Source organism: Hippopotamus amphibius, chromosome 3 (genome assembly GCF_030028045.1).
Source record: "Hippopotamus amphibius kiboko isolate mHipAmp2 chromosome 3, mHipAmp2.hap2, whole genome shotgun sequence".
NCBI classification, from domain to species: domain Eukaryota; kingdom Metazoa; phylum Chordata; class Mammalia; order Artiodactyla; family Hippopotamidae; genus Hippopotamus; species Hippopotamus amphibius.
Window position 1 is genome coordinate 169,694,841 of NC_080188.1, and position 15,220 is coordinate 169,710,060.

The 15,220-nt window shown below is 57.4% G+C and overlaps 1 protein-coding gene across 2 annotated transcripts in view; it reads right to left on the bottom strand.

Moving 5' to 3' along the window:
* Positions 1–14,406, bottom strand: part of KIAA1614 (KIAA1614 ortholog) — a 39,514-nt gene extending 25,108 nt beyond the window's left edge. Inside the window, exons 1-3 of one of the 2 annotated variants that reach the window (XM_057727857.1) lie at positions 14,321–14,406; positions 10,655–11,577; positions 9,882–9,945 (exon numbers count right to left, since the gene is read on the bottom strand). In XM_057727857.1, coding sequence (XP_057583840.1) covers positions 9,882–9,945; positions 10,655–11,543 — 953 coding nt within the window. In that variant the 5' untranslated portion in view covers positions 11,544–11,577; positions 14,321–14,406. Of the gene's footprint in view, positions 1–9,881; positions 9,946–10,654; positions 11,578–13,253; positions 13,567–14,320 lie in introns of those variants that run through there. The other variant, XM_057727856.1, reaches the window with a different exon arrangement.
* Between the last annotated feature and the right edge of the window lie 814 nt (positions 14,407–15,220).

Consider the following 15,220-nt stretch of genomic DNA (forward strand, 5'->3'; position numbering starts at 1 on the left):
GACATTTTTATAAGTCCTTGTGTTTTCCTGCTTCAGTCCCAATCCCAACCCGTCAGGCATCAGTTCAGGGCGGAGAGACATGAGGCAGGACCCACACCAAGTCAGCAAATGGCTCGATTTTCATAATAATAAGGGTCCTCTAGCAGCCCTCACGTCCTCCCAGATGTGCTGCCTCCCCAGCCACTGCAGAGCTGCAGAAAATGACAGCAGCTCTTTCTCAAAGCCGTCTCCCAGACAGTGACATACAGCCAGCGCCAGGTCACAGCCACAACAGCAGCCCCGCAGCCTCCCACTGGCCGCAGCTCCCTCTCCCCAGCCAGGCTGGCTGGGGGCAGGTGCGCGCTGCACTTGACAGATGAAGGTGTTCCGGAGCGGAGAGGAACACTTGGTGCGTCGCTCAAGGTCGAACATCAACTGAAGCAGAGCAGACCACAGCCAGCCCCACTGCCTCCAGCATCCTTCCCGCATCCTCCGTTCCCCGCCTGCCCCAGATCCCAGAGCAGGCCAAGGCAGTGTGTGGCTGGAGTCGGACACACTCTTTGATGTGACTTCTGCCTCCCCCGCGGCTGCCCTTGTCCTCACTGTTGCATGTGCTGGGCTGGCCTCACTAGGGAGGGTCTGCAGAAAGAGAACTCGGGCAGGCAGAGGCTCAGCCCGGCCTGCGTCTCAGACTGCAGCCCACCAAATCCCATGCCTTACCCACCCCATGAGTCACCTGGAGAAAGGGGCCTTGTCTTGACAGAGGGAAGGTACCAAGTAGTTTCCTAGGTGACAGATGACAGAGATGTGAGTGGAAAATGACACAACCCTGAGGCCTCCTTGGGACAACCTTGGACAAGCTCTGCGCAGTCTGTGACTTTTTTTTTCTTTTCTCATTATTTGTACCTAATCCCGCTTTGGGGCCAAGATAAAAAATAAGAACTGCCAGAATAAAGGCACCATCTGTGCCTCTGAACCCTGGCAGGGCCCAGGCACAGTTCTGAAACCAGGAGGGCTTGCGGGCGAGGATGTGAGTCTCCAGGCCCGCTGCCCTGGGAGGAGGGGCCTCACTCTGCACAGCTTCCCGAGCAGGCAGGGCCTCCGACGCGCTGCTGAGAGCAGCTGTGCTCCCTGGGGCTCTGGCTCCGCCAGCGGAGATAATGAGGTTACCAGCCCGGAGAGACGCCTCTGCCGCCGTGGGCCTCTGGCTGTCAGCCCGCACGCCCGGAGCCTTCCGGTGACAGCTGTGGTTCCCCGGCTGTCGGAGGGCATTTGTCACAAGACCTGGTGGGCAGGCAGGAGGGCTCCAGGCAGCTGGCCAGATGCTGCCAGGATCAGCCTTCCCCCAAGGTTTTTAAGCCATTTTCCAGCTTTGCTGTTTCCTTTCTGCTCCCTCTACTTGGAGCTGTTCATTTTTTTTTTTTCATCAGCTGCCCTGCTTTGGTTCCTGGCAGACAAAGCTGGTTTCTCCACTGATTAAAAAACAGGGTTTTTTAGGTGCCTGGAGGCATCCGTGCAGTGACAAACTGAGCAGGGAGGGGAGCAGCAGCCACCTTCCCAGATGGCGGCCAAGGTCAGCAGGTCATCTTGGTCACAGTGCACCCTGGAGAGGGCAGGCCCTGACGGCTCTGGGCAGGAACGGGGTCTTTCTCCCTAGCAGCAGGGGGCAGACAGGTGCAGGGCTGTGAGCCTGTCCCAGTCTAACTTTCCACCCCTCATCACTGCATTGTCCTGGTCCACCCAAGGGACACCAGCCCCACCAGACAGACAGGTTCAGACTCCTCCATTTGAGGGAGACTCTCCACTGTGATCCAACCACAGCCCTGGAGCCAACCCCTTCCCATCACGGACCAGAACCCACAGTCCCAGCTGTCACAGTTCCTTTAGAGAGTTCCTGGAAGGGTTGGGGTGGTCCCTGTGTGGCTTGGCAAAGACAACTGCATCTGAGCACAGAGAGCTTCTGTCACTGCCATGAAAGCTCGCGCATCTAGGGCTCATGAGCTCAGCGGATGGAGCACAGGGATAAAGTGGCTGAGTACTTCTCCCAAGCCTCAGTTTCCCCATCTGTAAACAGTGGGAGTTGCACAGGGGACAGAATTCACATTGCTACCCTGTGAGCCAGAGTCTTTGGCCAGGCAGTCTGCAGTACCACAAGGTGGGGTGGAGGACCCTGTGGTCCTCTCCTGGGGGGGTTCACAGACGTTTGGCCCTCAAGAAGCAGCAACACCTAAAAGAGTGACTTGTTGGGGACAACAGGCGTTCCACGTGAGTATTCTGGCCCTTCGACCTGCCCCTCCAACCACCACATCCTAAGCTGCTTCCCAGGACAAAGGGCAGCATGCAGCCCCCTCCCACTCTGGTCTCTCCACCTACGCCCGTTTCCTAGTAGAGAGACAGGCTTAGCTCAGACCGCAGCTCCCCTCCCAGCCAGGTACAGCCAGGTCAGGCTCTCCAGTCAGGACAACCACCATTGCCTCCCAGTCAGAGAGGTCAGGGGGACAAAGCGGCCTCCTTCTGCAGCCATCATAATCCTGGATTAAAATAATAAGCTCCAGCAAGACTGGCTTTAACCCTTTCATCCCAGGAATATGAATCAGGGAAACGATCTGGAATGTAAAGAGATCAGACATTTCCCAGATTCCAGGATGCAGCAGGTAGAGGGAAAATATATAGTGTACAGAACACACAAGAGCCTTTCTGCCCAGCATTTGTGCCATTCTTGTATATGAGAAAGCTTTTTGATGACCAAGGATAGAGCGCTCCTGCTCTCACACTGTGTGCACTTCGAGTGAGCAGAAGAGGAAAGGCGGGCCTGCAATTGATTCTGGACCGTGTGTTCCATATAGGTAGGGGCCTGTCTGGGCTCACCACCACAGACGCCTTCTCCCCAGGGCCATGGGACACGGACAGGACAGAGCCTAGAGCAGTGGTTAGAAGCACGGTTCTGGCGCGGCCTGCCCTGGTTCTAATTCTGGACTGCCACTTACCAGCTGTGTCACCCTGGCAGGTCATTTAGGGGTTAAGACTCAGCTTCCTCCTCTCCTAAATAAGCGCTCAGTTGTTCAGTGAGACTGATCCCCTTATAAGACCTGAGCACAGAGCCAGGCACTTGGTGAGATTCAATCGATATTAGCATTTATTATTATTATTATTGGTTTTACTATTTGCACCATTATTTTGTTAAGTTACTCTCACCCCCTTACTGAGCAAAGGATGGAATCCCCGAACATGAATTAAAATCACCTGCTGAAGCGATCTCCTTTTCATCTGCCAGGAAGGTGTGTTTGGAAGTGACAGACTATCTTAAAGCTAGAGAGGGCTTGGTGGGTTTTGTTCTAGACCTTCAGAGTCCTTGAAAGGGCTCCGCAGAAAAGGCAATTTCCATAGAATGGGGAACAGGAAGAGGCTGCTTGGTAGCAGAGGGAAGCTGCTCCCAGACAACAAACAGGCACTTCTCTCAACAAAGAAGGAAAAGCTGCATCCTTAAGAAGGGCATATATCTGGACAAAACTCTAATTTGAAAAAGATTCATGCACCCCTATGTTCACAGCGGCACTATTCAGAATAGCCAAGACATGGAAACAACCTAAATGTCCACTGACAGATGAATGGATAAAGAAGATGTGGTACATATATACAACGAAATACGACCCAGCCATACAAAAGAATGAAATAATGCCACTTGCAGCAACATGGATAGACCTAGAGATTATCACACTAAGTGAAGTAAGTCAGACAGCGAAAGACAAATATATGATAACACTTATATGTGAAATCTAAAATATGATACAAATGAACTTATCTCTGAAACAGAAACCCACAGGCGTAGAGAACAGACTTGTGGTTGCCAAGGGGGAAGGGGGGGTAGGGGAGGGAAGGATTGGGAGTTTGGGATTAGCAGATGCAAACTATTACATATAGGCTGGATAAACAACAAGGTCCTACTGTAGAGCACAGGGAACTATATTCAGTAGCTTGTGATAAACCATAATGAAAAGAGTATGAAATTCTTTTCCCTTTGCTGTACAGCAGAAATTGACACAACACTGTAAATCAACTATACTTCAATAAAATAACTTAAAAAAAAAAAAAAAAAGAATGACTGCTGTGGGATACGCCTCACTGAACACCTTTGAAAAGATCTGGGTGGAGGCATGCAGAGCTTCCCTAGGATGTCGACTCCTTACAGGGAGAGCAAGATGACTCTGTCCTTGCCTTCTCGAGGAAGGCGAAGAAATTCCCTGTGGGCTGTCCCTCTGGTAGCACCGCGTGTATGGAGGCAGGTGACCATCACACCCCCACACAGAGGGACAGTGGCCTGCTCCACTCTGGAGGCCCCTGAGGAGGGCCTGCTCTTCTTCAGTTTCAGGCCAGCTCCTCCCAGATGAGTGGTCTTCAGCAAATCAGCTTTCTCGAGCCTCTTTATTCATAAAGATCGGGACCACGATGAGATTTTCCTGTGTGGGGTGTATGTGATGTGGCAACGACATGCACGACAGTTGCAGGTGGCACTGGCTGGGAGCTGGGGACGGAAGTGTTAGCATCCTCCCTCCTCCACCAGGGCTTAGAACCCGAGATACTTCAGGAGCGTGGTACACAGCTGAAAAGACTGGTGAGCGGTTAAGCACAATTTTGTTCTTTTTAGTTTTAGTCTTGGCGGGTTTGGGAGTGGCAAGGGGTGTCCTCTAGTTTTCCTTTGCGTCTGTATATCTGAGTCTGTGGGCAGGACAGGGAATGGCAGGGGCTACGCAGGACAAACAGGAGCTTGGCTAGTCTTTGTTATGCCCTTGCCTGGGGGTGTCCTCAGGTATACCTGCAGCCCTGTAAATCCTGGGGAGGTGCAGGAGAGTTTCTTCTCCCACATTCACCCCCAGGACTCCTCATGACCCCCTGAGACTAGGGAGCCAGAAGATCTAGAACCTGAGCAGCGAGCCACAACGTTCTCCAAACCCCCTCACCAGTTAACCCACGTATAAGGCCACAGCACACGGCATTGTCCCAGCACTGCCCGGAGATGAGGTCATCCTACCAGAGGGGGCATGGGTGTGGCAGGAGGGGGACAGCGAATGTCTCTCCATTTCCTACTGCTTTACCTAAAACCTAAATTCCAAGGCTTTCCATAAATGGCCTCGGCCTACATTCCCACCCCGTGTCCCCATAGTACCTTCCATGCAATCCACCTCACACCTGTCCCGTGCATTTCTGCAGCTCTTAGCCACCTGGAATGTCCTCTCCTGGTTCCATCCAGATCCTATCAAGCCCGCAGGGGCCTCGAGCCCTTGGTGAGCCCACACGTACACCCATGCACGCATGCTTCCACCAAACATTTTCTGAGTGCCAGTTCCCTGCTGACACCTGGCAGGTACCAGATTCCAGAGGTAAGAATAGCACAGTCCTTGCCCCCAAGAAGCTCCAGAAGGAGATCTGCCCGCAGGAGCTGTGGCCAGAGTGGGTGTGAACAGAGGGGGCAGTGAGGGCAAAATGGGAATTCCTTCTGAAATGACACACGGCGGCAGGGCCGCAGGAGAGTCTTCCAAAACGCTAAGTAATAAATTAAGTTTTAAAAGCCCAAGATTTTCCTCACAGCTGTGGGCCTGACCACTTGAGCCACAGGCCAGGCCTCTGAAATTCTTGAGGGCTCTCTGCCCGCCCCTCCTTTACACTGGAGCCTACAGACAGCTCTCGGGCGGGGGCCTGAAAATCAGGACGCACCAAAGTCTGAGCTGCTGCCTGCTGGGCTCCTGCTCCTTCTTTCCTCGTGAAGAGGTGCGTGCAGGGAGACGGGGCGCCCCGCCCTGAGCCTCGGTTTCTGCAGAAATGGGCACGATCCCACCACAGGAATGGGGGGACATCAACAGCCTAGGAAGTGCCAGGAGCTCCCTTCATCGCCACAGCACACGTGACACGACCCCAGAGACGCTGTCCTCGCCACGTATCCCACGGCGGAGCAGGAGTTCAAGCCCCTGCAGACACACTTCAGGATCTGGGCCCCCCAAGATCACCAGGTGGAAGGCCCTGATCCGAAGCGCAGCGGGCCTGGGTCACACAGCACTCCCCCTCCAACAAGACTGCCCAGGAAGGCCGGGCCTCGGGGCCGCCCTGGGGTGAGCAGCGGCCCCAGGCGGGGTGCGGGGCCTCGGGGGACACCGCGCTGCCTGCAGCTCCTCTGGTCTCACACGCTTTCTGCACAAGCGGGGCAGTCTGCAATCCCAACTCGGCCTCTCGGAGCCTCAGGACAAGGAAGAGGCCGAGCGGGTCCTGGCCATTTTCCAGAGAGCAGGGACGGGACAGCACAGGATGCTCGAAAGGATGAGGGCAGAGCCGGCCCTGAGCAGAGCACCCTTCTCTTCCCTCCCCCCTCCCATCTCTGGTGAGCCCAGTGCCCAGACACGGCCGTGAGCAAGGCCACTGACAGCACGGATCCCCGCGGACCCCTCTGAAGTGCTGACCTCTCACCTCATCCTCTCCCCGCCAGTCAAAAGCCCATTTCCCGAATCACATCAGCAGGGACTTAGGAGAGAAACAAGCTTATCCCGTGGAGCCTGCCGTCGACCCTTCTTTGTCTATGCTTGAGAACTCCAGGCTGGGGGAGGCCCACCCCCAGATCCCTAACCCAAGGCATGGCCTGTGGGGACAGCTTGTGGCAGTGCTCTTAATAGTCAGAGCACAGCCCTTGGCGCTGAGCAGCGCTGACTGCTCCAGCACAATAGCTGTATGACCGGGCAAGTCCCTCAGCCTCGCCCCAGAGGCGCCTCTGTCAGTGAAACGGGAACAATCCACAGGGCTGCTGATCAGGATAAAGCGAGGATGTGGTGCGGCACAAGGGCTGGGACGTGAGGGTCAGCATGGTCTTCTGGAGTCGAAACCCGCCAGCCTGCTCTGGTCCTCTGGGATGCACTCTCCTCTCGCCCCTCAGGAGAGGGGACGACCATCTGCTCCTGGGGCACTGCTGGTGTTCTCTTGGCATCTCGGGGTCTCTCCTCCACAGCTGGCTCTCCCTGTGACCACTGCAATAAGCTGGGCCAGCCCCCCGTCAGACAGTGACCACTGTCTTGGGCTCTGCTGTCACTGTCATTTCAGGGCTTCTCGTCTTATCACCATGCAGAGCAGTAACAACTGAGGACATAATTAAATACAAGTTGGGTTAACTTGGTCATGGTGGTTATTTGGCGGCAACACTGAACTACACTGATGCTAAACTTGACTGAGTGTGAAACCGGACGTTTTATGCCTCAAACGCGGAGGAGATCTAAGGGGCTCACTGCCAGAGCACGTCCTGACTGATGTCCTGGCCTCTTCAGGGCAGCCGTCACGATGGTGGCCGCAGTCTCAGAGTCTACACAGTCCAGGGTCCCCAGGCGCCCCACACAGACACTAAGCCCCAGGACCTTGGTCCCTTGCGCCCAGGGTAAAGAGCTGAGGGAAGCATGCCTTATCTCAAAGGTCTCCAGGGAAGGTCAACTGTACAGAAGGAACATCAATAAATGCATCCAGCCTGCAGTGTCTTAGGGACCACGTCAGTATCTAACCAGGAGACTCAGGAATGGAGCCAAATGAGAAGCCCTGGCCCAGGAGGCCTCTAGACATGGCTGACCTCTCTCCTGTCCTTGAACTAGGTACGCTCTCTGGCCCTTCAGCCTGGGTGTCTACTCAGCAGGGGTCTGAGCATACACTATCACCAGTAAAGGTCTGTGGGCACTGTCCAAACAAGCCAGTTTTCCCCATGCCAACTCTATGCCCGCCTCCATGCTGGGCACCTACCGCATTCCGCACACACACGCTCGCCCGTCACACACACGCACGTGAGACCATCGCACACACACACGCACACCCCTACTCATCCCACACCTACACACACACCTTACCCAAACCCTGACCGGCGGCAGATGGTCTGGCAGCTGAAGCAATCGTCAGGAAACCCCTACCCTGAGGATTCTACAGAAATGCCATCTCCTCGCAGGACCAGGGGAAAGCCCCTGCCGATCCCATGCTTGAGGTCCTTTTCCTTGAAGATGGGTGTTTTTATTACTTATTATCCAACATGCGAGTCAGTAGCTTTGGCTTCTCCTTTCAATAGCGACCTCTGGACAAATCCCCCATGGACATCGTGCCGCTGAGCCTTCCTCCCTCCAGGTAAGAGAGGCTGGGGGCGGTGGGCGAGGAGCCGCTGCAAAAGGAGAGGCCCCACCTCTGTACCCACGAGGTGCACCGGCCCAGGCCGCCGCCTTCACCGCTCCCCAGCGAAGGACGATGGGACGAGGCAGGCCACCTCTGTACCCACGAGGTGCACCGGCCCAGGCCGCCGCCTTCACCGCTCCCCAGCGAAGGACGATGGGACGAGGCAGGCCACCTCTGTACCCACGAGGTGCATCGGCCCAGGCCGCCGCCTTCACCGCTCCCCAGCGAAGGACGATGGGACGAGGCAGGCCACCTCTGTACCCACGAGGTGCATTGGCCCAGGCCGCCGCCTTCACCGCTCCCCAGGGAAGGACGATGGGACGAGGCAGGCCACCTCTGTACCCACAAGGTGCATCGGCCCAGGCCGCCGCCTTCACCGCTCCCCAGCGAAGGACGATGGGACGAGGCAGGCCACCTCTGTACCCACGAGGTGCATCGGCCCAGGCCGCCGCCTTTACCGCTCCCCAGGGAAGGACGATGGGACGAGGCAGGCCACCTCTGTACCCACGAGGTGCATCGGCCCAGGCCGCCGCCTTCACCGCTCCCCAGCGAAGGACGATGGGACGAGGCAGGGGACAGTGTGTCTCTGAGGACCACCGTCACAACCCTCCACACCGTGGCCGCGCTAGGTGGGGGTGTGAGGAAAGGCTGACGTGGTGGCCGTGGGGGCGGGACGAGACCCTTGGCAGAAGGGGGGACACCGATGATTCCCAATCATACATAACGAGGGATGAAGCAGCCAGACGGCCCCCTCTCCACCAGGCCCTCAGCCGAAGCCACGGAGAAGGCCAGTAATCGAGCAGAGGCTGAATCCGCTGAACCCGGGCAGCCCTCAGAGCAGGACTGGGGGGCCCTGTCTACATGTTCTGGAGGGAAGGACAAACTAAGTGGAATTTATCAGGCAGGGAGCAGCCTGATAACGGAGAAGTGACACTGCTGACTTCTGCCCTCAGCGGAAAGCATGCGACCCTTAGGAGGGTGACATCACTGCACAGCTGGGGAAACGGGGCTGCTGCCGGCTCCGGGACCTCTCTCAGCTTCACATGCCAGGTGCGCAGCAAAGACTGAGGATGAGGCCAAGCCCTGCAAAGCCACCAGTTCAGGCCGACAGATGGCCCCTCACCCGGCCCGGAGGGTGCTCCTTTCACCTGCATGGTCAGGTCACTGCCCCACCCCACCCACCCCACCTGAGGTGCGCAGCTTTCTGAGGCATTAGTGGAGGGGCTAGAGCAAAGTCAGGGAGGCTGGGGGGAGCAAAGACCTTTATACAACCCAGCACACCCCTGGACTGGGCAGGGACCTGGTGGAGTAGAAGCCTTGCATTCGGATACTTTCCCTAAGGATTTTCGCATCCATTATCTAGTGTTCAGCCTCACAACAGTCCTGAGAAGTACATCACAGAAGTATTATTTGGCCCACTCTTTAAAGATAAAGAGACAGAGGCTGGGACAGGGAAATGCATCCCAAGTCGCAGAGCAGGTCGTTTGCAATGTTCTCCGCACCGTGCTCTGTGCCTCGCGGTTTTGCAGGGGCACTGCCTGGGCCACGGGGGTGACTGGTGCCTTCTCGGAGGTCTCCGGGAGGAGCCACGGCCATCTGTGCTGCAGGGTTCGCCTGTTCATTCCCTCTCTCAGGGTCTCCTGCTCTCCTGATGCTGCGTAAGTGAAGGGACGGGGACAACTACCGGGAGGGAGGCAGAGAAAACATGTGCTCTGAGCTCTTACCCGCTCTGGTCCGCGTCCTGCAGGGAGATGCCGGAGTCCCAGTCCACGTCCCCTGCTAGTCGCTCTGGGACCCAGAACAGAAGCAGAGATCAGGGCAGAGCCAGAAAGTGGGCTCTCAGCTGCCACTTAACGAGCATGGAGGAGAAGATTTTCTCCAGAAGCCATTTACTCCCCAGATTATTCCGCCTGCCCCCCCGGGGTAGAGGCACAGCCTGTCGTGGGGACTGCTGGGGGGCACTGCCATGAGTTGGGGGGCCCACAGGGGTCCTCTCAGGTGCTGGGTGACGGAGGAAGGAAGGGAAAGAGCTGTCTCTGAGGCCTGAGCACTGAGCTCAGGCTGAGTTCCGCCCGAGCTCAGCCCACCTGACAGGACGCTGGCCCTCTCTGTGGGGAGGGAGGGGCTCCTACCAAGAGGACAGTGAGGTCCATTGTGGGGTGAGGGTGTGTCACCTGAGGGAGGTGCAAAAAGCTACTCGAGAAAGAGTTACAAGCCCCAGGGAAGAAACTGTGGTATCCTCCACCCCAAGGATAGAGGATGGCTTCCCATCGGTCTGGGGGATCTCGGGGTACTTGAGCAGACGGGGTTGGCTGTGGGGTGGTAAAGAATCTGTGTCAAAGCCAAGACTAACAGGGCATCCTGATGAATTTGGTGACAGCCAGCTGCGCTCTCCCCCTTTCCCGCCCCACCCCTCTGCGGTGAGCCCCTCCCCCTTTCCTTCTCCCGGACCCCCTCCTGCTGCCCTCAGCACCCACAACCACAGAGCAGGCCTCACCTGGCACAGCTCTGTCCCGGGATGAAGTCCAGGCTGAGATTCCCCCCTTGGCGGGGCCCTGCCCCCCAACACTTAGCATCTCCTGCAGCAGAAGGCGGTTCCTCTCCACGCGGTCAGACAGGGACAAGGTGCTGTTCTCACTGCCCTGGGCCCCCAGGTCTCCAGCTCTCCAGAGCTGCCCCAGCGGGGCCGGCCTGGGGACAAAGCCCTCCTCGGAGGTCAGAGACAAGCTGTCCGGGTCTCCCCGTGTGACGAGACCATCCTGCAGGGGGTATGACCTTCCCTTCCTCAGGCTGGGCATGTGGGTGGTTTTGTTACAAGGACCAGAGCCCCTAGGCTGGCCTGGAGTGACTCTGTGGACATGACTCTCTCGCAAAGAGCTGGGCCCTGGTGGCAGAGCCCTGTCGTGGTCAGGCAGTGTCCGTACTGCTTCTGGAGGCCACGGACTCCTCCTGTTCCAGCTCTGGGCAGGCGAGCTGAGAGGTCCGGGGCCCCCGTTCCTGGCAGACTCCTCCTCAGCAAGGCTGCTGTCCAGCAACCCGTCGTGCGGATTCTGAGTGAGATGGACCACCACGGCATCAGGTAGGGAAGACCCCTCTGACAGAGTCCTGACTTGTCTGCATTTGGGTTTCTTGAGGGAAGGCCGCTCGGGCGGAGTGAGGCAAGGGCTGGCCCCCTGTTTGCCTGCTGTCATCTTCTCCTTCAAGGCCCTTACCTTGGACTCTAGCACAGAGGGGTTTTGCAGCTGTACCCCCGGTGACCCAGGAGGCTGCGGGGCCATCAGGCTGGGTGTTCTGTCTTCTCGAGGACAGGGCCAGTGTCTTGGGAAGTGTCCATTCTCCGGCTGTGGCTCAGGGCCACTTCTCTCCACAGCTGAGGTCACCTCCATGGAGCTGGCTGTTCTGCTGTCTATTTTGGGTCCTCTGGAGGAGAAAACAGACAGAGCTCCTTAGACCCAGCACCTGGCTAGTTCCAACAACCTCCTGGGTCCCCAAAGTACCTTGGTATAGAGCCCTGCCTAGAGGAAAATAACCTGGGGGTCAGAGCAGGGGATGCCCCCCAGACAATGTGAAAGCACCTCAAATCATTGGCTGATACAAATAAGTTATTACTGAGTTTTTTCTTCCAAGTCTGAGTAGTTTTCTCGTTTTTCTACCCCCATTTTACACGTGGGGCACAATGGAAAGTCAAACAACTAATCTTCTGCCCAGTGTGGACCAGAGTGAAAATGGGGGCCAGACTTCCCAGTCCCTGGCCTCTTGCTCTGCTGACGGGTGTCAGGCCTCAGGGGAGGATGGCAACATCTGCCAATGGCCAACAAGCTCTTCCCTTTCCCAGGCGAGCCAATGCAGAGGATGCACTTCAGGAAGGTGCCACCCAGGATCTGACCCTCCGGTGGAAGGGACCCCCTGTGCTCAAATCACAGGGGCGCAGCGTGGGGCTCTGCCCACAGGGCAGCTGGGATCAGGCACAGATGAGCATCCGCTCTGTGCCAGGCAGGCCTGCAAGCGCTTTCAGACACCCTCTCTCAGATCATGCTCACGCAGTTCTGCCAGAACAGTATTATCCTCATTTTTACAGACAGAGAAACTGAGGCACAGAGAGATTAGGTGACGCAGGAGCTAAGGGAGGCCCAGTTGGGAATGCAAAGCTTCTCCTCCCAAGGCCAGGGAGCCTTCCAAAGCACTCAGTGACCATGTACTCCCACTCCTCTTATTTTGAGAATATTGGTTTAGACAGGTGAAGTGACTTCCCCAAATTCCACAGCTCCTTGGTGGCACAGTTGCGGTCAATGTCTTCAGAGAGGATAAAAGCGAGCACGAGATTTTATTTACCAAGTTGTTCTGTGCACATATACATGCCACAGCGTCTTAATAGTTATCTATCCTGCTCTCTGACAACATGCTCCTTCTACCTCATACGTCTAGAGATGTCCCACTTGAAGGAAACTGCACATTTAAAAATCCATATTTACATAATTCACAAATTAGGAGTTAATCATCCACCTCACATATTGACAAAAGATGCACCACAGAATTCTCTTAAATGCCCCGAGTCACTTACTACAATTCAATTTATACGTTTCAGGAATACACATATTTCATAAAGCAAAATACACACACCGTGTGTATGTTACATCAGTTTTAAGCCTGTGACGTTTAAGGCCTATCTTTGGGAGGAAGAGATCATTTTCTATGCCAGTTAACCTAGAATGTACCCACTTTGTCTTGGCAGCCCAGCCACCCATTCCTCGCATCTAAGGTTCAATTCAGAAAGCAGGGGATTTGAAGGAAATGGGAGCAATTTCAGTCACATGAAAAGAACTTTCTTTCGGGTAAACTCGAAGAGCATTCCAGAGATCATCCGTCTCCGGAGACCTGCATGGGTGAGACCATCCAGTGGGGAACCGTGGGGACCGACTCGTGCAGCTTGGAGCCGCCGGGCTCTGCGGCCCAAGTGCTGTACTTCCCTAACCCGGAGACGCCGAAATGAAGATGGACGTGACGGACGGGCCTCGCCTGCGACCCTTCCTTCCCGCTCCCCACTGGCGGTCCCGCCACCCCTGGCCCGCCCGGCGCCTCGCGTCCTCCGTACTCACTGAAGGCTGCCGCCGGCAGGTCGGGCCGCCGCCTCCATCCCCTCCATCCCCGGGGAGGACGGGCCCTCCTCTCGCCCCCTCTCCCGCCCGGGCCCGCGGCGGGGAGCGGGGCGCGCGGGCTCCGGCCGGGGCTCCGGGAGTGCGGCCCGCAGGCCTCGGCCCGCGGGGCGCGCCCGGCTGGGCTCCCGGCTCTGCGGGCCGCCCCGGGGTCCGGGTGGGGTCGGGCCGGAGCAGCCGCCCCGCGGGCCGCGGCCTCCCTCCGGGTCCGCGGGGTCGGGCGGGGAGGGCAGGCAGCGACATGGGCTCGGCCACGGAGGGGAGAGGGGCCAAGCCCGGCGCCTTCCCGGCCGGGACGGGAAGAGGGAGCGGGAGAGCAGAAAGGAGGGGCGGCGGAAGGGGCTGGAGGAGCGGCCCTCGCCCCCACCCCGCCCCGCCGCCCTCCGTGGTCGCCGCCGCCCGGGTGGGTCCCGGCCGCCCGCGCCCTGCGGAGCTGCCCCTCCCGGCGGCGGCGGCGAGCCAGGCCCTGCAGACGTCGGAGCAGCGAGCGCGGCCGCGGGTCTCGGGACACGGACGGGGCGGGGGCCGCCTTCCGGGCTGCGGACCTAACCCCTCGCGGCCCGGGGCGCCCCGGGAGCGCCCGCGGCCGTGGGACGCGGCTCCGCGCGAGCGAAAGGTGCGGAAACCCCACTTTCTCCCGGAGCTTCGCGGCAAGGCGTGTAACCCTACACCCGGGGCGTGGGGAGGAGGCTCGCCTGTCGGCTGTCGGCTGTCGGCTGTCGGGGTGGAAGCGGAGGAATGCCCTTTGTTTAGACGACTTTTCCGGAGGAGTCGCCCTCTCCGAGGGGCCGTCTTCTCGGAGGTCAAGGTCATTTGTTTCCGCTTTCCAGCGGCGCGAGGGGGACCCGTATTGGACGCGAGTCCCCTCATCCTGTCCCGCTAAGGGGAGAGCCAGGGGCCTGCATTGGCAGTCTCCTAGGCTAGGGGCCGGTTCCCGGGGTGCTGGGGACTCCTGAAGACGCTTGTCACTTTTTCTAGACCTGGGAGGAAGTAGCTGCAAAGGACTTTACCTGCAGCTGTGGCCCCAGCCAGTGGCGCTTGCTTTCTCTTTCCACCCATAGGAAGGGGACGGAGCCCCAGCTCTTTCCCAAACTATTTTTCCACAACAGACAGGAAACAATAAAAGTATTAGGACCCAGGAGATTCCGGAAATCTCCACAAAGGGAAAGTGCTGATCATTTCCTTCTACTGACAAGCTTCCCTCTCAAGCGCCCTAGCTCTCTGTTTGCACTGAGGCACCGCAGTCACCATCTAGACGACAGATGTAGCAACAGGAAGGACCACGCAGCGTCCTAACTGCTGCGCAGAGCCGGGAAGCCTATCAGGCAAGGATGGTAAGGAGGCCTGCCCTTGAGCGAGTAGGAGTTGCCCAGCAGAAGGTGGGGAAGGGGGCGTCTGGGCAGGGCAAAAGCATCTGCAGCTGTTTGGGGAGCAGTGGGTGGACTCACCTGGGGCCAATTTAGGAACCTGGGAGATTATGTAGGGCAAACCTTCTGTGTTACAGAACAGACCCAAGGTCACACAGCTCTGGGACAGGTGGTCTCCAGAGTCGTGGGTAGCGCTCTTGCAGTGAACCCCTCCCCCCTCTATATTCCCAGAGCAAGCGGTTCCTCCACCAGGGCACTTACCATTCTGTGCTTGTAAGTACAGATCACTTCATAATACAGAAACGGGTACCATTTATGGAGGGCGTCCTGTGCACCTGGCATTGGGTTAAGCTCCTTAGTTAGGTTCCTTATCTCATACTGTAGCCTTAAGTGATGGGTACTGTTTACTGCCTACTTTCTACAGATGAGGAAACTGAGTTAGGTGATCTGCCCAAGGTCACAGAGCTAATAAGTCCCAGACCCTCACATTAACCACATAGCACCGTGCTGTTGCCAGCTTTCTGCATGTTCAACATAGAAAGA